The sequence below is a fragment of the Malaclemys terrapin genome, unplaced genomic scaffold (assembly GCF_027887155.1).
Source record: "Malaclemys terrapin pileata isolate rMalTer1 unplaced genomic scaffold, rMalTer1.hap1 H_1, whole genome shotgun sequence".
Lineage (NCBI taxonomy): Eukaryota > Metazoa > Chordata > Testudines > Emydidae > Malaclemys > Malaclemys terrapin.
Genome location: NW_026530195.1, coordinates 869452 through 891452, shown reverse-complemented (window position 1 = coordinate 891452; position 22001 = coordinate 869452). Strand labels below are relative to the sequence as shown.

General features: G+C 64.3%; 1 protein-coding gene across 1 annotated transcript; it reads left to right on the top strand.

Moving 5' to 3' along the window:
- Window positions 1–1439: 1439 nt before the first annotated feature.
- On the top strand, window positions 1440–21937 carry LOC128829624 (uncharacterized). Its single transcript, XM_054015101.1, has 17 exons — window positions 1440–1686; window positions 2030–2308; window positions 7257–7490; window positions 10824–11120; window positions 11803–11895; window positions 12369–12417; window positions 12745–12815; window positions 14275–14382; window positions 16356–16406; window positions 16611–16676; window positions 17387–17446; window positions 17639–17698; window positions 18068–18139; window positions 19133–19210; window positions 19299–19385; window positions 20563–20646; window positions 20765–21937. The coding sequence occupies exons 1-17, from the start codon at window positions 1440–1442 to the stop codon at window positions 20842–20844; spliced, it is 2016 nt and encodes a 671-aa protein (XP_053871076.1). The 3' UTR covers window positions 20845–21937.
- The last annotated feature ends 64 nt before the right edge of the window (window positions 21938–22001 follow it).

Here is a 22001-nt window from a genome sequence, read left to right as displayed (position 1 = left end):
ACAGGAACACAGCACAGGACAGAGCTTGTTAACACAGACATTAGGAACATTCAGTAAAGTCCATTGTAGGGGGAGGGGAGCCCAGAGCCAGTGTCCTGGCCCTCCCCCTGAGCCCCAAGCCAGCAGAGACTGACTGACTTCCAACTGCCTGGCCCCTGACACCCCCATTGCCCCTCCTCTGGTCTTTGTCTCGCTTCCCGGGCAAAGTGTCACCTGGTGGCATCCCCCTCCTGGGTCTCAGGTTATGAAGGGCACTGCCCATCACTTATGTACAGGCAGCTGGAGCCACCTCACCTGCCCCCAAGGGTCTCAGCAAAAGTCACACCCCCTATTCCTTCCACCGAGGTATTGGTGCAGCACACAGGGAAACTGAGGCACACACCGCATTCATACAAAACAGTAAGACTCACATAGGCTCACGTACAACATAATAAGGAGGAAAAAACCCACTTTGTCACAACCGCTCTTTGGTAATGAGCTCCTCCTTCCACTCACTGCCAGCAACCACATCCTCTTGGCAACTGCCCCCTAGCAATCACCCCCAGCCACCATGTTCCTCTGGCAACCACTGCCTTAGAGACCCTGACAACTACCCCCCCGCCACACACACAAACACAGACCCTAGCATCTCCCCCCTCCTCTGTGGGGTTGGGCCCGAAAATCACAGGATCAGGCCCAGGAATCACAGGCTGTTCTTACCCTGCCCCCCTCACTAATGAACAATGTGCATTCGCTGCCTGGCTGAACCTTCAGAGGCAGCGTTTCCAGCCCCCCCCCCCCCCCGCCCCGTCTACGCCAGTGAGAGCTGGGATTCCCCTGCCAACCCCTGACTCCAGGAGCTGAGGATTTAGGGAGAACTTGGGACTTGGTGAGAACATCAGGTCTGATCACCCAGGCAGAAAGCAGCCCCCCTCCCTCCCGCCCACCCCGTGCTCCTCATGCACCTGCAAGGGTGTTTACACCAACCCAGAGTCCCCCAGGGACATGCCAGGAAGTGTGGAGGCCGGGTAGAGAGAGACACTCACAGACACAGGGCCGGCACTGGGGCAGACAGGTTGCATGGTGGGGATTCAGGGTGGGGGTTCCATGGGGTGGAGGGGACACACTGGGGAAGATGGGGTGGAGCTACCCATGAGAGGGGACACAGGATGTGGGGCAGCAGGACAGGGTGGGTGGTCACAAGATGGGGGATGTGGGGTGGGAGGGAGGTGGGGTCAGGGGACGTGGTCTGCCCCCATCTCCTTTTCCCTTCAGTGGATGCCTTGTCACAGGCAGGAAATCCCAGGGGCGTTCAGGCCTCACCCCTCCGATCAGAGAACTAACCCCCAATCTATGGGGCTGCACCCCCCCTCTTGGCACCCCTCCGCTGTGGACCCCATGACCCTTCCCCACCAGCTGCAGGGCCCAGCTACCCCCTGGGATCCTCTGCCGAGAACGTCATGGTCCAGGGCCCCGCCCGCCACAACCACAAGGCCCTGCTGGAAATAGCAGCCCTAGCTCTGGGCCCGCCCGCCCCTGGGGCCCTCCCCTCGCCAGGCGCCCGCCGTGGGGCCATTGCACTGGGCAAGGGGATGGCGCCCAAGCTGCACTGCCTCCTGCTGCTGACGCTGCTGGGCTGGGTGGTGGCGGCCGGGATCGGGGCCCACCCGAGGCAGGGGGAGACGGCCAGACGGGTCAATGCCACAGGTGGGAGGTTCTGGGGGAAGCAGTGGCCCAGGGAGACTGGGAGGAGGCTAAGGGGGGAGTAGGGGAGGGTCTGGGCCAGGGCTGGGCCCGGGTGATGTCTCAGGGCTGGGGGAGCCAGGGGGCGTGTGGGAGAGGCTGGCGAGCTGTGACAGGTGGAGGATGGGCCAGGCGGTGGCTGGACCGGGCTGGGGGGGGGCATGGTGAGGGGGCTGGTCTGTGGGATCAGGCCACAGCAGGACTGGGGAAAGGTGGGGGGCTGTGACTGAGGGGGGAGGCTGGGAGGCCATGGCTGGGGAGGAGGCTGGTTCCCCGTTTATGTGTCTCTTCTCCCCCTCTCCCCCAGAGTTGAAGGCTGCAGTCCTGCCCTGTGGGGAGTCCGGGGCTGTGTATGGGGACCCCCCCACTCAGCTGTCACTTTCCTGGCTGTGGAGGGTCCCATGGGGCCAGGAGCTGCTGAGTCTGAACGTGACCCTGGGGGAGCTGCCCCCCCGCACCAGGATTGGCATCGGGGCCCAGGGGTCCCTGGTGCTGCCCAACGTCTCCACCGCAGACGCAGGCGTCTACAGCTGCCAGTGGGACAGGGACAGCGGGGGGAACGTGCTGCTCAATGTGCCAGGGAACCGTGAGTCCGGGGGGATCAAGGGGCTCATGTGGGGGGCAGGGCAGTGGGGCAAGGTCTGGATGGAGGAGACGACTAGGGGGAAGGTGGTGGTTGGAGGGCGGGGTGGGGAGTTAGGGGGCAGGCACTGGAGGTGTGGGGCTGGCCTAGGGGACTAAGCCATGGCAGGCAGTGGGGTGGGGGGCAGAGTGCAGATGTGGGGGGCTGATCCAGGAGGCAGATAGTGTTTTGGGGAATGTTAGGGGGCTGATCCAGAGAGGGGAGGGGGCAGATCCAGGGGGGCAGTGTCAGGGACTCAAAGGCCCCCTGTTCTGGGCTCTGTATGGCCCCTGGGAGTAACCCCCCTTCAGCGTGACAGCCCCCTGCGAAGGTCACACTCCCTTAGGGATAGGTCCCCTGCCCCTGCTGCCTCTGGAACCGCACCTCTGAGCTTTCAGCACGCCTGTCTCTGCTGTGGGCCCCTCGGGCAGTACCCTCGCTTGGCACCCCCCAGGGCCCCCACCCCCAGGGGGAACGATGCCCCCTGATCTCTAGCCTGCAGTGACTCAGATGGTGTAACACAGGAGGTTTATTGAGCGTCTGAACCCAGCACCAGAAACTCTCCGGCCCCTCAGGCCTGGCCTCCCTCAGCATCATACATCTAGGTCTCTCCCCCATCCAGGTGGGCTCCGGCTGCTCCCCCTGCCCAGTACTGCCACCCCCTCCTTCCAGCTGAGCCCCCAAGATCATCTCCCCTTTGGCCCCTCCTCATCCTTTGTCTTCGGTCCCAGGTAAACAGGTCGCTGGGGCCCTCTCTCTTCCATCCTTTGTTCCCCTCTGGCTGGAACTGGCTGGTCAGGTCACCGGGGTCCTCTCTCCCAGTCGCTAGGGCCCCCCATCACCAGGCCATTGTCCGGGGTCCTGGCTGCCAGGCGAGGTCACACTTGTTCCAACAACAACCCCTCTCCCACCGCCCGGTGCCATAGGAACAGCACGCTGTCCTACCAGCCCTTCTGCTTCCCTTGGGCCCTGGCTAGATTCTCCCTGGCCACACCCATGAGCTCCATGAGCTCTCCCCAGAATTTTCCTTTCGTCTTCCCCTCCCAGTGGCCCCTCATCAAGCCGAAGGGACCCTCACTCTCTTTCCAGACACCAACTCGAAAGGGGGGACCCCTGTGCATTTCTTGGGCCGTAAAGGTTCTGCAGCAGCCTTTGCCCGGTGTGCTGGCCTCTAGAGAGAGGTACCGCGCAGCCAGGTGCTACCACCAGTGGTACTTCTGGTGGACCACCAGCTGCCTCCTGATCCCCCCAAGGTTTTGTTTCCCCCCCAGGGAGCCCTGTCCCAGTAGCGGGTTCCTTCTCTCACATGGATCTTTCCCTGCAATCCTCCCCCAGGATCTTGCAACACCCTGGCCCGCAAGGGCCCTCAGCTTCTTCCAGGCAGGACCCTTCTGCTGCTGGATCTGGAATTCAGCTGCTGGGGTCGGGGCATACATCCTCCTGCTGGCCACTCGCCGGCCTGTGCTCTCCGCTTTCCACCGTTCCCGGGGGACCCCTAGTGTGCTAGTCCTTCTTCAGGTCACCACCTCTTTGCCAGGGTCGAGCTGCAGACTCCTCCGCCCCGGGACCACTCGCTGCGATCCCCCAGGGACCCTGTTACTGCAACAGTCCTTCTCTCTGGTCACACACTCCCAGGGGTTAATCGCCCCCTGAACTGTCTCTCTCTGACTCTTCAGCACACCTGGTCCCCGTCGATCCTCCTTCGTTTTATTGCTCCCCAGTCACTTACTGCAGGAAGCGCCGTCCACGGGGTGCAGTAGATCCCACCTCTGCCACCAGTTGTCACGGAGTGTGGGGGGACACAAGGCCCTGCACCCCCGGCTTCCTGTGATTCACCATGACTCTCAGCCAGCCAGTAAAGCAGAAGGTTTATTTAGATGACAGGAACACAGTCCAAGACAGGTCTTGCAGGCACAGACAACAGGATCCCTCCCAGTTAGGTCCATCTTGGGGTCCCAGGGCCCCACAGCCCCCTTGGGAGGTCAGAGCCCCGACTGCCTCCCAGCCATTCCACCAGCCAGCTCCTGAAACTCTCTCTCCAGCCTTTGTTCAGTTTCCCAGGCAAAGGTGTCACCTGGCCTCTAACCCCTTCGTGGGTTCTCATGTTACATGCTCAGGTATTCTCCCTCGGTCAGTCTCCCCTTCCCCAATGCAGACTATCCTAGCCACACTCCCCTGTCAGCATTCAAAGACCACAGTAAGAACAGTCCCAGTTCGTCACACGTCCCTGCTAGCAAATTGTCTTTGGCTCAGTTCTAGCCGCCAGCCAGGAACCTCTCGCTCCCCCGGTCCCTGCCAGCAGATTGTCTTTGGTACTGCTGCTGATCCAGCCAGGCACACACTCCTTTCTTCTCTAGCTCCACAAAGCAACTAACTACCGCTGTAGTCTGCAGCTCCTTTTCTAGGGCCCTCCTGGCCCCTGATTGGCCGTTCCAGCAGCCCCTCTGATTAATTGCTTCCTCATCACTCTAAGCCACTTGGAGCATCTCTCCACCGCTCCTTCCCTGGGATGGGAGTGGCAGAATCCTGAGAGCTCCAGCAAGGGGCTGTTGGGCCTTGTTCACCCCATCACAGGGGGTTAGACAGCTGTGCCTGTCCGCCGGGTCAACCTGATTCAAACCACAAGCCTCCTCACAGGCAGTGCGGGAGGAATCGATATTCCCCCCCCCCCCCCCCGCCCCATTACACCGGGGCACACTTCAGAATCTAGGCTTCCTGCAGAATTGGCACCTCGGGGTCCTTCCCCACTTACCCCGTGGCTGGTCCTCCTGGCCTGCCTCTCCTCCAGCTCATGTTTTCACTGCTCCGAGCGGTCAGCTAGCCTCCGCCTCTCCAGCTCCAGCTCCTGCACTCTCAGCTCCAGTTTCCATCTCTTCACATCCACTGGGGGGAGCCCAGGTTGGGAAGACCCCCTCCTGGCTGGGGAACTGAATCTGGCCCTCCTGCTGCTACCCTGACTGCCCCCTGCTACTCCCAGGCTCTCCGGGCATCCCAAAAGCCCCCCTGCGATCTGGAACTTGCTCCTTGGACTGGTCACTCTTTACCAGCCGGGCGATCAGCTGCTCCTAGGTAAGCCTCCCCACGCTCAGCCCTCTCCCCCTGCACAGACATGCCAGGTCCCTCTTACGGAGCTGGTTCTAGACCCTTTCCTTGCTGGTTCCTTCAATTCCCTTGTTTTATCCCTGGCAGCCACTCACTGCAAAGCGCCAGCGCTCGCAGCCAATTGTCTGTAGGGTGCATCCACCAACCATCCTCTGCTACCATATTGTCACGGACTCACAGATCGTGCCCACTCTTGGCCCCGTACGGTCCCTGGAGGGAACCCCCTTCAGTGCGACAGCCCTTCTCGGGGGTCCACTCTCTCTCGGGGGTTAAGCCCCTCTGCCTCCTGGAGCCGCACCTCTCTGAGCCTTAGCACGCCTGTCTCTTGCCATGGGCCCCCAGGGAGTCCACTCGCTCTGGACCCCCGGGACCCGCATGCCCAGAGGGAGCGATGCCCCCAGATCTGCAGCCTGCAGCGACTCTCAGCCAGTGTCACACAGGAGGGTTTACTGAGCATCTGAACCCAGCACAGGCAGTTCTCAGGGCCCTCGGGCCTAGCCAGTCTCAGCACCTTATGTCTAGGTCTGTCCTGCATCCAGGTGGGCTGTGGCTATTCTGTCTCCCCCGAGTCCAGCAGCCTCCTCCTTCCAGCCGAGCCTCCTATATCCCCTCCCCCCTCGACCCCTCCTCCATCCTTTGTGTTCGGTCCCAGGTAAACAGGTCGCTGGGGCCCTCTCTCCTCCATCCTCTGTTCCCCTCTGGCTGGAACCGGCTGGTCAGGTCACCGGGGTCCTCTCTCCAGAGCCCATTGTCCTCCCACTGGCCAGAACTGACTGACTGCCAAGCTGGGGTGGGCCTCCTGGTCACCAGGTCACCAGTTGCTAGGGTCTCCCATCTCCAGGCCTCTGTCTGGGGTCCCAACTGCTAGGCAAGGTCACACCTGGTCCTTTGTAACAACAAACCCTCGCCCACCTCGTTAAACACGCAACACATAGGGAAACTGAGGCACACACTGTTCATGCACACTAAGAAACCCCACCCACTTCATCACAGGCAGGCAGTAGGGGGAGGGGGTGATCCAGAGGGCAGTTGGCAGGGGGCTGATTTGTGCGGGTCCTGGGAGCTGATCCAGGGGGGCAGGCGGTGGGGGGAGCAGGGATGATCTGGGGGACAGGTGGTGGGGGGCTGATCCATTGAGGCAGGCAGTGGGGGGCTGATTTGGGGGGCAGGTGGCAGGGGACCTGGGGGGGCAGGCAGTCGGGAGAGGAGGGCTTATCTGGGGGACAGGTGGTGGGGGGTTGATCTAGGGGGGCAGGAAGTGGGGGGCTGATTTGGGGGGCAGGTGGCGGGGGGCCTGGGAGCTCATCCAGGGGGGCAGGTGGTGGGGGACTGATTTGGGGGAGCAGGCGGCAGGGGACCTGGGGACTGATCCGGGGGGCAGGCAGTGGGGGGCTGATTTGGGGGGCAGGCGGCAGGGGACCTGGGGGCTGATCCGGGGGGCAGGCGGTGCGGGGAGGGCGGCTGATCCGGGGGTGAGGCAGTGGGGGGCTGATCCAGGGGGGCAGGTGGTGGGGGGAGGGTGGCTGATCCGGGGGCAAGCCGGTGGGGGGCTGATCCAGGGAGGCAGGCAGTGGGGGGCTGATTTGGGGGGCAGGCGGCAGGGGACCTGGGGGCTGATCCAGGGGGGCAGGCGGTGGGGGGAGGAGAACTGATCTGGGGGACAGGTTGTGGGGGGTTGATCCAGGGGGGCAGGAAGTGGGGGGCTGATTTGGGGGGCAGGCAGCAGGGGACCTGGGGGCTGATCCAGAGGGCAGAGACTGGGTGGACACGGGGCTGGGCTGCAGTCTGAGCTCACTCTCACCCCTGCCAGGGGAGCTCTACATCTCTGGGACCCGGGGGGGGCAGGTCGTGCTCCCCTGCGCCGGGGGAAATGCCACTGCTGTGGACTGGTTCAGGGATGCAAACAACCAGTCGGTCCGCGCTGGCCCTCGGCACCAGCCCAACGGCAGCTCCCTGCTCATCGAGGGGCTGGAGTCAGGGGACGCCGGGCGGTACCAGTGCCAAGCCGGGAACCAGAGCTGGACTGTGCAGCTGCACCTGGGAGGTGAGGGACCCTGCGGTGCCCCCGGCTAGAGTTACCGACTTTCTGATTCCAGAAAACTGAACATCCTTGTCCCGCCCCCTGCCCCTTCTCTGAGACCCCACACTCACTCCTTCCCCCTCCCTCTGTCGCTCACTCTCCCTCACCCGCTGGAGTGGGGCTGGGGATGAGGGGCTTGGGGTGCAGGACTCAGAGCTGGGGCAGGGGGTTGGGGTGTGGGAGGGGGTGAGGGCTCTGGGGGGAGTTTGGGGCCAGGGGGCGCTCAGGGCTGGGGCAGGAGGTTGGTGTGTGTGGGGGTGTGTGGGCTCTGGAGTGGGGCTGGGGATGAGGGGTTTGGGGTGGGGGGGCTCAGAGCTGGGACAGGGGTTTGGGTTGTGGGAGGGGGTGTGGACTCTGGGAGGGAGTTTGGGTGCGGGAGGGGGCTCAGGGCTGGGGCAGGGGGTTGGGGTGTGGGAGGGGGTGTGGGATCTGGGGGGGAGTTTGGGTGCGGGAGGGGGCTCAGGGCTGGGGCAGTGGGTTTGGGTGTTGGGGGGTGCTGGCTCTGGAATGGGGCTGGGGATGAGGGGTTTGGTGTGGGGGGCTCAGGGCTGGGGCAGAGGGTTGGGTGCGGGGGGGTGAGGGCTGGGGAAGGCTGGGGATGAGGGGTTTGGGGTGGGGGGGCTCAGGGCTGGGGCAGAGGGTTGGGGTTGGGGGGCTGAGGGCTCCAGCTGGGGTCAGGGATGAGGGGTTTGGGGTGCAGGTTGTGGGCTCTGGGGGGGAGTTTGGGTGTGTGTGGGGGCTCCGGGCTTGGGCAGGGGGTTGGGGTGCAGGGGGGGTGAGGGCTGTGGGGTGGGGCTGAGGCATTTGGGGTGCGGATTGTGGGCTCTGGTGGGGAGTTTGGGTGCGGGATGGGGCTCAGGGCTGGGGCAGGGGGTTGGTGTGTGTGGGGGGGTGGGCTCTGGGGGGGCGTTTGGGTGTGTGTGGGGGCTTCGGGCTGGGGCAGGGGGTTGGGGGGGTGTGGGCTCTGGGGGGGAGTTTGGGTGCGGGATGGGGCTCAGGGCTGGGGCAGGAGGTTGGTGTGTGGGGGGGGTGGGCTCTGGGGGTGAGTTTGGGTGTGGGAGAGGGATCCGGGCTGGGGCAGGTGGTTGGGGTGCAGGGGGGGGTGAGGGCTGTGGGGTGGGGCTGAGGCGTTTGGGGTGCGGGTTGTGGGCTCTGGGGGGAGTTTGGGGGGGAGGAGGCACAGGGCTGGGGCAGGGGGTTGGGGTGCGGGGGGGTGAGGGTTGTGGGGTGGGGCTGAGGCGTTTGGGGTGCAGGTTGTGGGCTCTGGGGGGAGGAGGCACAGGGCGGGAGCAGAGGATTGGGGTGTGGGCTCTGGGTGGGAGTTTGGGTGTGGGAGGGGGATCCGGGCTGGGGCAGGGGGTTGGGGTGCGGGGGGGGTGAGGGCTCTGTGGGGAAGTTTGGGTGCGGGATGGGGCTCAGGGCTGGGGCAGGGGGTTGGGGTGTGGGGGGGTGTGGGCTCGGGGGGGGGAGTTTGGGTGTGTGTGGGAGGCTCCGGGCTGGGGCAGGAGGTTGGGGTGCAGGGGGGGTGAGGGCTGTGGGGTGGGGCTGAGGCATTTGGGGTGCGGGTTGTGGGCTCTGGGGGGGAGGAGGCACAGGGCTGGAGCAGAGGATTGGGGTGTGGGCTCTGGGTGGGAATTTGGGTGTGGGAGGGGGATCCGGGCTGGGGCAGGGGGTTGGGGTGCGGGGGGGGTGAGGGCTCTGTGGGGAAGTTTGGGTGCGGGATGGGGCTCAGGGCTGGGGCAGGGGGTTGGGGTGTGGGGGGGTGTGGGCTCGGGGGGGGGAGTTTGGGTGTGTGTGGGAGGCTCCGGGCTTGGGCAGGGGGTTGGGGTGCAGGGGGGGTGAGGGCTGTGGGGTGGGGCTGAGGCGTTTGGGGTGCGGGTTGTGGGCTCTGGGGGGGAGTTTGGGTGCGGGATGGGGCTCAGGGCTGGGGCAGGGGTTTGGTGTGTGGGGGGGTGTGGGCTCTGGGGGGGAGTTTGGGTGCGGGATGGGGCTCCGGGCTGGGGCAGGGGGTTGGTGTGTGGGGGTGTGTGGACTCTGGGGGGGAGTTTGGGTGTGTGGGGGGGCTCCGGGCTGGGGCAGGCGGTTGGTGTGTGGGGGGTGCGGGCTCTGGGGGGGAGTTTGGGTGTGGGGGGGGGCTCAGGGCTGGGGCAGGGGGTTGGGGTGTGGGAGGGGGTGTGGGCTCTGGGGGTGAGTTTGGGTGCGGGATGGGGCTCAGGGCAGGGGCAGGGGGTTGGTGTGGGGGGGTGCGGGCTCTGTGGGGGAGTTTGGGTGTGTGTGGGGGATTCGGGCTGGGGCAGGTGGTTGGTGTGTGGGGGGGTGGGCTCTGGGGGGGAGTTTGGGTGTGGGGGGGGGCTCAGGGCTGGGGCAGGGGGTTGGTGTGTGGGGGGGTGGGCTCTGGGGGGGAGTTTGGGTGTGTGGGGGGCTCCGGGCTGGGGCAGGGGGTTGGGGTGCGGGGGGGGGGGTGAGGGCTGTGGGGTGGGGCTGAGGCATTTGGGGTGCGGGTTGTGGGCTCTGGGGGGGAGTTTGGGTGCGGGATGGGGCTCAGGGCTGGGGCAGGGGGTTGGGGTGTGGGGAGGTGCGGGCTCTGGGGGTGAGTTTGGGTGTGTGTGGGGGGCTCCGGGCTGGGGCAGGGGGTTGGTGTGTGTGGGGGAGTTTGGGTGTGTGTGGGGGGCTCCGGGCTGGGGCAGGGGGTTGGTGTGTGGGGGTGTGGGCTCTGGGGGGGAGTTTGGGTGTGGGGGGGGGCTCAGGGCTGGGGCAGGGGGTTGGAGCACAGAATGGGGTTCAGGCTGCAGGCTCCGGGTGGTGCTGACATCAGGCAGCTCTGGAGAAGCAGACGGCATGTCCCTCCGGCTCCTAGGCATAGAGGACAGGGGGTCCACGTGCTGCCTGCGCCCACAGGCACCACCCCCATGGCTCCCATTGGCTGTAGTTCCCGGCCAATGGGAGCTGCGGAGTCGGTGCTTGGGGTAGAGGTATCGCACGGAGCCCCCTTGGCTGCCCCCGCACCTTGGAGCCGAGGGACATGTTGCCGCCTCCTGGGAGCTGTGTGAAGCCGGGCAGGGAGCCTGCCAGCCCTGCTCCAACCGGACTTCTAATGGCCAGGTCAGTGGTGCTGACCGGAGCCGCCAGGATCCCTTTTCGACCGGGTGTTCCAGTCGAAAACCGGACACCTGGCAACCCTAGTTCCTGCTGACACCCCGGCACCCCGATCGCCTCCTGCCCTCTGCTGCTGCCTTCCTGCCCTACAACCCCCCAGGCCCTTCCCGGCCCAGCCCTGACCGTCCCTGTTCCCCGCAGGGGAGCCGTCGTTCTCGGTGCTGGCGGGGGACACGGCCTGGCTCCCCTGCAATGGCTCCATGCCGGACGCCTGGGTCCAAGGCTCCCTGGCGTGGAAGCGGCTGGGCCCGGGGGGCTCATGGAAGCAGCTGGTGGAGCTGGCGGCTCGGCGCCACGGAGCCTACATGTTCCAGCTCGCCCTGGGCACCGGGGCAGCCCTGGTGCTGCCGGCAGTGACGCTCGACCAGGCCGGGACCTACCGCTGTGTCCGGGGCAACCACAGCCACACCGTGGAGCTGGAGGTCACGGCCCGCACAGGTAGGGGGCAGAGTGACCGGGGGGGGTCACGGCCTGCACAGGTAGGGGGCAGAGTGACCGGGGCTGTCACGGCCTGCACAGGTAGGGGGCAGAGTGACCGGGGGGGGGGTCACGGCCTGCACAGGTAGGGGGCAGAGTGACCGGGGGGGGGGTGTCACGGCCCGCACAGGTAGGGGGCAGAGTGATCGGGGGGGGGGTCACGGCCTGCACAGGTAGGGGGCAGAGTGACCGGGGGGTGTGTGTCACGGCCTGCACAGGTAGGGGGCAGAGTGATCGGGGCGGGGGTCACGGCCTGCACAGGTAGGGGGCAGAGTGATCGGGGGGGGGTCACGGCCTGCACAGGTAGGGGGCAGAGTGACCGGGGGGGGCACAGCCCATACAGGTAGGGGGCAGAGTGACTGGGGGGGGGTCACAGCCCGCACAGGTAGGGGGCAGAGCGACGGGGGGGGGTGTCACGGCCCGCACAGGTAGGGGGCAGAGTGACCGGGGGTGTCACGGCCTGCACAGGTAGGGGGCAGAGTGACCATGGGGTGTAGGGTGGGTTGTGGAGCAGGAGGGTGACGATGTCTTTGCCCAAGGGGTGGGGAAATTAGTGGGGGTGGGTACAGGGGGGCAGTAGCGGGGGAGATATGGGGAGGACATGGGGGGGTGAGGCCAGGCCCGTGACGATGTCTCTGCCCAGGAGGGTGGCAGCCCTGGATCGTGGGGGCTGCGGCACTTGGATACGTTGCTATTGGCCTGGCCTCCCTCTTTGGATACTACCAGATCCGCCGAGGTGAGTGGGGGGCCGGGACACCCCCAGTCCCTGCCCCACATCTCAGGCTCTCCTTGTAGCCCTGCCTCCCCAGCCCGCTCTGTGCTGTGGGGTGGGTGGATGTGACTGGGCTCAGCCCTCAGGGCTCTGGGGAGGGGGTCCCCACTGTGGGGGGCGCCTTCCCCCCAGATGGTACCTTCAGTCTTGGGGTGATGACCCTGGCCATAGGGAGCAGAGGTCAGGCGGGGGCAGAGTGGAACAGGTGCTGGGTGTGGGAGCGGTGCTGGCTGGGTGGGGAAGGGGGGCTGGCTGGGTGGGGGAGGGTGTTGCATGGGGTGTGGAGGTTTTGGCGAGTGGCTGGTCGGGAGGAGGGGTGCTGAGTGAGGTGGCTGAGTGGGGGAGGAGCACTGGGTGCTGGGGGCACTGGGGGGGTGGCTGGGGGCTGGGGGGGACTGGCTCCCCTGTGCCCCCCTCACCGCCCTGTCCGGTTCCAGCCCTGCAGACCAGGAGGAGGAGGAAACGCCTGATGGATCCGGCCAGGAGGTGACCTGGGTGGGGAGAACCTGCTACCTGGGGTGGGGAGGGAGGGTCTGTGCCCCGGGCGGGATGGGGTTGTCTCTGGGAGCCAGAAGAGGGGTCTGTGTGGGCTGTGGGGAGGGGGCTGCTGTAAGCAGGAAGGTCCCTGGCTGGGGGAGGCTCTGGGGTGTCTGGCAGCCAGGGACAGGATGTCTCTGACCCATGCGGTGTCTGTGGGGTGTCTCTGGGAGCGGTGGGGGGCAGGGTGGGCCGGGGTTTCTGCCTGGCAGTGGCAGGGGTGTGTGTGCGGAGTTTGTGATTCTGATTTCCTGGTGATGATTACTCCATTTCCAGGTTTTTCAAGGTGACTGGGAACGGGGCTCACACCCCTTACGGGAATGTCCTACCCCTTGCAGACACCACTGGTGAGTGCCCCTGCCCCCTAACCCCTTCTACCCAGCCCCTCAACAGCCACTGCTCCCAACACCTTCTACCCAGCCCCTCAACAGCCACTGCTCCCAACACCTTCTACCCAGCACCCCCAGCCCCCCAACAGCCACTGCCCCCCAACACCTTCTACCCAGCCCCCCAACAGCCACTGCTCCCAACACCTTCTACCCAGCACCCCCAGCCCCCCAACAGCCACTGCCCCCCAACACCTTCTACCCAGCCCCCCAACAGCCACTGCTCCCAACACCTTCTACCCAGCACCCCCAGCCCCCCAACAGCCACTGCCCCCCAACACCTTCTACCCATCACCCCAACAGCCACTGCCCCCCAACACCTTCTACCCAGCACCCCCAGCCCCCCAACAGCCACTGCCCCCCAACACTTTCTACCCAGCACCCCTAGCTCTCCAACAGTCACTGCCCCCCAACACCTTCTACCCAGCACCCCCAGCCTCTGCCCCCCACAGGAACATCCTGCCCTCAGCAGACACCCCCAGTGCGTGGCCCCTGCGTCCACTGGGTCCCCCAACACCCCAACGGCTCCTTTTGCCTCCCAACACACACCCTGCCTGCCACAAGAACAGTCTGACCCTTCAAACACAGCTGGTGACTGTCCCCCACACCCTATTGCCCCCCTGCTTCCTCACCCTCTACAGGAACACTCTGCCCCCCAGGTGAGTGCCCCCCCATATTTTCATGGCGATCAAGGCCCAAAGAGGCTATTGGATCAGCCTGACCCCCTGCGTATCACAGCCCATTGTAACCCCCCCCCATGGACCCGTTGCACTGAAGTGGTTTAGTCCCAAGGAGGCTGAGCTGTTGTGGCCCCAGGCAGAGAATGGGGGAGCCTGGGGTGCCCCCAACGCCTGCAGCAGCCCATGGTCCCCCAGTGTCCCAGCCAATCTGACCTGGGGAAAGAATCTTTCCTGACCCTGCAAAGGGCCATGAGCGTCACTCTGAGCACAGGAGCCAGCCCCACCAGCCAAGTGTGTCGGGACCCACCTCAGAGCCTGCCCGCCCGGTGTCCCCTCCCCAGTGGGGCCAGTCCCTGGTGCTTCAGAGGAAGGGGAAATAAAACTGAGAATCCAGCCAGCCAAAGGGGGACAAGTTCCTTCCTGACCCTGCAAGTGACAGGCCACAGCCCTGAAGCATGCGACTGAATCACAGGCATTGTCTTAATGCAGAGCCCCCCTCGCCTTGTGTACCCTCACTCCAGTCACCCAGGGGGCCGCATCCCCACAGTCAGCCCAGGGAGGGGTGTGCTGATGCCCTGCTTCAATCCAACTCCAGAGCTTGTGGGGCTCGATCCCAGGGATGGCCAGTTGCCACATCTGGCTGCATTGACCCCCTTCTCCCTGCTCCTGCCCAGGCCAGCTGGTGTGACTCCCCCGTCCATGCTGCCCTTCCCTCACTGTGCGTCTTCTGGTGTTCCCAGGTGTGAGGCAGACGGATGCACTGCCCTATGAGAACGTGGCAGCGGGTGCAAGAGGGCAGGGGCGGCCACTGCCTGCAGAGGGGCCCATCAGTACTGTCGAGTCAGAGGGTGAGTATCAGACCCCCCCGGGGTGACCCCAACCCAGTCCCCCCCCCGGCTCTCCAAGCACTGCAGGAGTGGGGTGCAGAGAGGGGGCAGGGGAACAGACTGGGAGGATGGGAGTGATGGGGGGCACATATTGGGGTGGGGTGTGTGACGGGATCCTCGGGGTGCAGCCTGGGACCGTGGGACCGCTGTGCACCCTGAACTGTCTCCAGCCTGGGCTGTCTTTCACAATGCCTTGCTAGTGACCAGCAGCAAACCCTCCAGGCACTGTGATCACTCAGCACAACAGCATGTGGAGCCCCACACCCAGCTAGATTGCACGAATGCTCCCAGAGCCGCTCATGAATCTCGCAGAGAAAGGCACCTGCCAAATCTTCCCAGCTCCCAGCCTCTTACCCCAGGAATATATCGTCTTGCGCTGCTCAAGACGAGCAATGCACATTTATTAATTGGTTCCCCAGCCTTTGTAAATCTTTGCAGATTTACTAAATCCTTCACACAAACCCACTGGTAAAGATAAACCGTTAAACAAGTGTATTGACTACAAAAGATAGATTTTAAGTGATATTAAGTGCAGGGCCGGCTCCAGGTTTTTTGCTGCCCCAAGCACATGCTTGGAATGCTGGTGCCTAGAGCCGGCCCTGATTAAGTGATAGGCAGAGTTAGTTACCAAAAGAAATAAAATATAAGCTCACAGTCTAAACTCTCAACCCTATTAGACTGTGCAACATCTAGATTACGCAGTTTTTCTCACTTCACTGGATATTGCAGTTCCTAGTACACAGATTTCACCCTCAGTTGGGGTCTTCAGAGTGTCCTTGTTGCTTGCAGCGTAGGTGGGGGGAGGAGAAAGGCCCAGCGTGGGGCCCCTGTGTCTGTTTTATACCCTCCGTCCATGTGCTTGGGACACACAAGTCCAGGCCTGTCTGGGGGCGTTGCTGAGTCCCCAGGCCAGGCTGAGCAATTCCCCTGGTGTGGCCTCGTGCAGGTGAGTCATTGCATTGTAGCTCCCTTGCTAGACAATGGCTGGTGATGGGCTGTTTCACACCCTGCCCAGGTGTTGGTTACTTTCCTTGCTGTTGCCTCTGGGGAGCCAATATCTGGCTGATTCCCCAACTCACAGCATGTTCTCAGTGGTACCTGATGACAGAACAAGGAGTAATGGTCTCAAGTTGCAGTGGGGGAGGTCTACGTTGGATATTAGGAAAAACTTTTTCACTAGGAGGGTGGTGAAGCACGGGAATGGGTTCCCTAGGGAGGTGGTGGAATCTCCTTCCTTAGAGGTTTTTAAGGTCAGGTTTGACAAAGCCCTGGCTGGGATGATTTAGTTGGGAATTGGTCCTGCTTTGAGCAGAGGGTGGGACTAGATGACCCGAGGTCCCTTCCAACCCTGATATTCTATGATTCTATGACAACCACACAACACAATCTCATAACTTCCTATGCACTAAAGATACACCTCTATGGATAGAGAAGTGACTCTCAGCAGATCATAACCTTTTCCTTGATACCTTACAAGGCCTGCTTTCTATGTGAGATCACAATTATATAAAAATGAGGAATATGGGGGTTACAGGACGCTCCCCCAAGGTATAGAATGTCACAGGCTGTGATGGGGCTACAGCCAGATGAATGGTTGGGGGGGGTACTGAGGGGGCAGGGGCACACAGTGGGAGAAAGGGGGGGTAATGGGGGACCAGACGGGATGGGGGCAGCAATGGGGGCCAGCCACAATCAGGAAGAGCCAGGAAGGGGGGTCATGGGCCACAAAATGGGGTGATGGCCAGACAGGGGAGTGATTGGCATGGGGTGCAGTGGGTGGGAGGGGCAGGGGGACTACAAGGACAGATGGGGGAGGGGGATCCTTGCCCCCCAGGGGGCCCTATGGAGCGAGAGATGGCAGCTCAGCACAGGGAGGGACCAGAGTAAAGGGACGGGGGGCACAAGACCCACATTGACACTCCCTCTCCCCACAGATGAGGAGGAGTATGAGCACCCGGACAGTGAGGAAGAACCAGCACCCGAGGGTGAGTGGGGGGCAGGAGAGGCGGGGAGCTGGGGTTAGAGAGGGGGGTTGGGGGCATGACAGGGCAGCGATGGGGTGGAGGGGGGCGCTGGGAGGGGACAGGATGGGGGGCATGGGGAAGGGTGATGGGAAGGGGTGGTGCTGCCCCCCCACCCCAGGGCCATGGTTTGGGGTCACCTGCTCTGTTTTTCTCTCCTGGCTCCAGATGGCGATGGCTATGAAAACACCAATGGGGACATGAAACTGTGCATGGGGGACAAAGGGTCCAGCGGTAACAGCCCCCCTAAAACCACCCCCGGCTCCCCCACCCTACCCTGCACCACCCACTGCACAGGGGATGAGACGGGACTGACCGCCCTGAGCCAGCCAGTCCCTGCCCTGGGGCTGGGTGGGAGCTGGCGTCCCCTAAAGGGGAACGGCCCGTGTCCCATTCCCTGCCTCCCTGAGCCAGCCAGTCCCTGCCCTGGGGCCAGATGGGAGCTGGCGTCCCCTAAAGGGGAACGGCCCGTGTCCCATTCCCTGCCTCCCTGAGCCAGCCAGTCCCTGCCCTGGGGCCGGATGGGAGCTGGCGTCCCCTAAAGGGGAACGGCCCCGTGTCCCATTCCCTACTCCCCTGAGCCAGCCAGTCCCTGCCCTGGGGCCAGATGGGAGCTGGCGTGCCCTAAAGGGGAACGGCCCCGTGTCCCATTCCCTACTCCCCTGAGCCAGCCAGTCCCTGCCCTGGGGCTGGATGGGAGCTGGCGTCCCCTAAAGGGGAACGGCCCGTGTCCCATTCCCTGCCCCTTGAGCCAGCCAGTCCCTGCCCTGGGGCTGGATGGGAGCCAGTGCCCCCTAGAGGGGAAAGGCCCCGTATCCCATTCCTCACTTCCTCAGTCTTTCTGGCCCTAGTCTGCATTGGGGCCTGCGATCTCCACAGGGGGCGAAGCTCAGGGCCTGTTTAGGGGCATCCGCTCCCCTGACGCCCTCCCATCCTTCCCCCAGACGGCGCCTGCTACGAGAACAGTCTGGAGGAGAACAGAGCAGGAGGCAACTGGACTTCAGGTAATGGGGGCACTTGGATGGGGGGGCAGGGCTGAGAGCAGGGTCTTGGGGGGGGTGAGGCTGTGGTGTGGCAGGGTGCAGGGCTGAGTGTGGAGTTTCGGGGGGTCTCCCCTGGGCTGAGAGAGCCCCCTGCCCTGCACCCCCAGTTCCCTGTATCTCTCACTTACTGGTCTCCCTCCTCCCGGTCCCCAGATGCTGCCCACTACACAAATGCTCGCCAGAGCCCCGGGGCCGAAGACCAGGTCTCTGAAGGTAACAGTGTGGGGTGCTGGCGGGGGGCTGCCCTGAGGCCACACCCCACTCCCAGGCATCCCCCAGGGTGGGAGGGGCCCATCACCCTGGGGTTTGGGGGTGGGTGGGGATCTGCGCGCCCAGGGCAATGGTTTCCCAAGGTCCAGAGCATCGCCCTGGTAACAACACCCCTGGCAACCCATTCATCACCCCGGTAACGGCTCCCCTGGTGACACTGGCCTATGGCCCCAGGTAATGGGATCCCTGGTCACTCCAGGCAGTCCAGGGGCTTGCCCTCCCCCCCCCAGTAGGGTGCCCCTGCCCCACAAGCCCATCGGAGGGGAGCAGGCACGGGCTGCTGCTGACAGGGACCTGCCCCTGTGTTGGCAGACAGCGAGTGTTACGAGAACACGGAGGAGGACAGCGCCCCGCTGAGCCCTGGAGCTGCGCGGCTCGTAACAGGTGATGGGCTCAGGGATTGTGGGGACCCTGGGTGGGGGGGCTCGGGGTCAGTCTTCCCCCCCAGGATCTGCGTGTGTCTGGGATCTCAGGGTGCCTATAAGGGGCACTGTGTGTGTGTGTGTGTGTGTGTGAATCCCATGGAGCCTGTAGGGGGCGTTGTGCGTGTGTGTGTGGGGGGTGAGTCCCGGGGTGCCTGTAGGGGGCACTGTGTGTATGGGATCCCAAGGTGCCTGTAGGGGGCACTGTGTGTGTGTGTGAATCCCCTGGAGCCTGTAGGGGGCATGGTGTGTGTGTGTGTGGGGGGTGAATTCCAGGGTGCCTGTAGGGGGCACTGTCTGTGTGTTTATGGGGGATTCCGGGATGCCTATAGGGGGCGCTGTGTTTGGAGGGGGATCCTGAAGTGCCCATAGGGAGTGCTGTGTGTGTTTGTGCGTGTGGGGTGAATCCCAGGGTGCCTGTAGGGGGCGCTATGTGTGTGTGTGTGTGTGTGTGTGAATCCCAGACCGCCCATAGGGGGCACTGTGTGTGTGTGTGTGTGAAACCTGGGGTGCCTGTAGGGGACGCTGTGTGTTTCTGTGTGTGTGAATCCTGGGGTGCCTGTAGAGGGCGCTGTGTGTGTGGGGTGAATCCCAAGGTGCCTGTATGGGATGCTGTGTGTGTGTGTGTGTGAATCCCAGAGTGCCTATAAGGGCATTGTGTGTGGGGAGGGTGAATCCTGGGTTGCCTGTAGGGGGCGCTGTGTGTGTGTGTGTGTGAATCCTGGGTTGCCTTTAGGGAGCTCTGTGGGTGTGTGTGTGAATCCCGGGGTGCCTATTGGGGGTGCTGTATGTGTGTGGGGGTGAATCCCAGGGTGCCCTTAGGGGGGTGAAGTCTGGGGTGTGGTGTGTGTGTGTGGATCCCGGGGTGCCTGTAGGGGGCGCTGTGTGTGTGGCTCCCGGGGTGCCTGTAGGGGGTGCTGTGTGGCCTCACCCAGTGGCTGGTCTCTGCCCCCAGACCTGCGGATGCTGCTGCTGGGTGCGTGTGAGGAGCCGGAGCGGGATCGGCAGGACGGACACAGCGAGGGCTCTGCTGGTGAGAGGGGCTGGAAGCTCTCCCGGGAGGGGGGGGGGGGGCGAGAGGGTCCCCTGACCTTTCCCTGATGCCCCCTTGTTCCCCACAGGCTCCCAGGCCTATGAGGAGATGGCCGGGGCTCTGTATGCAGCCCCCGCCCGGCACCTCCGCCTCCGGGACCGCAGCCAGGAGGAAGGTGAGCTCTAGGAACGGGGCTGGGACCCCAATATCCCACTCAGGGTCACCCGCGTTGTCACGGAGTCCCCGGGCGATGCTCTGGAACTGCTCCCCACAAAGCCAGTCAGGACTCTGGGGAGCCTCCTCTCCCTCGGAGCAGACTGTCTTCAGGGCAAGAAGCTCACACGGCTTCACCTCCTGGGTCTGACCCCGGAGCATTCAGCATATGCCCCTCCGTGCGCTTCCCACAGCGAGTCCGCCCCGGCGGGGTCCTGGGGAAGCCAAAGGGTTCTGCACCCCCACTTTGCAGTCAGACGTGACTCTCAGCCAGCCAGTAACACAGAGGTTTATTAGATGACAGGAACATGGTCTAAAACAGAGCTTGTAGGTCCAGCGAACGGGACCCCTCCGCCGGGTCCATTCTGGGGCCCAGTGAGGCAGACCCCCGTCTGCCCTCACTCCTAGTCCCCAGGTAGCTCCAAACTCCAACCCCCTCCAGCCCCTCCTTCTCTCAGCTTTATCTCTTTCCTGGGCCAGGAGGTCACCTGATCTCTTTGTTCACCTTTAGCTATTTCCTTGCAGGGGGGGAAGGGCCCCAGCCATTTGTTGCCAGGGAGACAGAGTGTCAGTGATTTATGCACACTGGCCTTTATCCCTCCACCTAGAGACTTAAGAAATGCATAGGGGAAACTGAGGCACCCACACAGTATTCAGAGGAAACGTTAAGAACAGTCCCACTTCATCACACGCATATCCCAGCACACCAAGCCCCCTTACCTGGGGTCACCTCCATATCTCAGCCCCCCGAGTCTCCCTTCCTGGGGTCACCCCATATCCTAGTGCCCTGAGCCCCCTCCCTGGGTCACTCCCATACCCCAGCACCCTGACACTCCTGAGGTCACCCCATCTCCCAGCCCCCTTCCCAGGGGTGACCCAATAACCCAGCATGCAGGGACCATCCCTGGCCTTGGGGCCCCCACACCAGGCCCTCTCCCTGATGCACCCAAGATGTTTCTGCCCCCACCACACCAGCTGCCCCCCCCAGGGCCAGGGGTGCAGGGGGAGGCTCCCCAGGAGAAGGGCTGGGAGGGGCTCAGCCCTCCACCTCCCTCACCGGAGATGAGATGTGTATGGGGGGCGGAGTGGGGGCAACAGCCCCCCCAGGCCCTGGCTCTGAGCCCGGCTCCCATCCGCAGATGCCGATTCCTACGAGAACATGGAGGGGGGGCCAGGCTGCGTCCTGCCCCCCCGGGAGGGGAGCCTGGAGCTGCGAGGAGACGGTGAGTGATGGGTGGGTGGTGGTGAGATGGGCACTGGGGGGTACCCGGGGCAGGGCCTGGGGGCAGAGGTCAGTGGCGGGGGCGCCCCTGGGCTCTCACCTGTTTTCTCTCATTGCAGCTGCGGGGCTCAGGGCCCCAGGGCCCGTGGGAGCTGAACCCGCCAGGCGGGCGGTGCCCCGGAGCCTGACTCGGGACTAGGAGACGCCGCCCCTGGGCCGAGACAGGCAGCGAGTGTAGCTGAGCCCACGAGCACAGGGCTCTCGGGGAGGGCCCCGCGCCCCCATGGATCCGCTCCCCATCCCACGTCCTGGGCCCCGCTGCCGGGGACGACCCCAAGGCTGCGGGGCGCCCGTGGGCTCAGGGAGCTGTGCCGCAGGGCTCCAGACACTGTTTCCATGGCTCTGCCATGGCCAGCTGCCGACACCGTGCCCCCAGGTGCCTCTGGCCTGCCCCCGCCCCGGGCTCGGCTGCCCCACACGGGCAGCTCCATCCAGCTGGGCTGGACCGCATTCCCTCGGCGCCTGACACGTGCATGTCCAGGCTGGGGACAGGGCCCCCCCAGTGCCTGTACCCCCTATGACATGCTGGGGACAGGGCCCCCCAGTGCCTGTACCCCCCCCGATGACACGCTGGGGACAGGGACCCCCCAGTACCTGTACCCCCCATGACATGCTGGGGACAGGGACCCCCCAGTGCCTGTACCCCCCATGACATGCTGGGGACAGGGCCCCCCAGTGCCTGTACCCCCCCGATGACACGCTGGGGACAGGGACCCCTCAGTACCTGTACCGCCCCTCCCATGACACACTGGGGACAGGGCCCTCCCGATGACATGCTGGGGACAGGGCCACCCCAGTACCTGTACCCCCCAATGACACACTTGTGTACCGCCCCCCCCATGTCTGTACCCACCACCCCATTACACGCTGGGGACGGACAGGTTGGCCCCAGCACCAGTACACACCCTCCTGAGCAGCAATCTCTCCCCACACATCTCCACTGCCCCTTGGCCTGATGTGTACGCAGGGGCGGCTCTATGTGTTTTGCCGCCCCAAGCACGGCAGGCAGGCAGCTTTCAGCGGCGCACCTGCAGGAGGTCCCCGGTTCCGCGGCTTCTGCGTATCCATCGCCGAATTGCCGCCGAAGCCGCAGGACCAGTGGACCTCCGAAGGCACGCCACCGAAGGCAGCCTGACCGCCCCCCGCGGCTTGCCGCCCCAGGCACACGCTTGCTGCGCTGGTGCCTGGAGCCGCCCCTGTGTGTATGAAGAGCAGGGGCCACGGCAGGCAACATGCCCCCCAAACATCCTACCCCCCCCACCCCAGTGTGCCCCCGTCCGTAATAAATCCTATTAT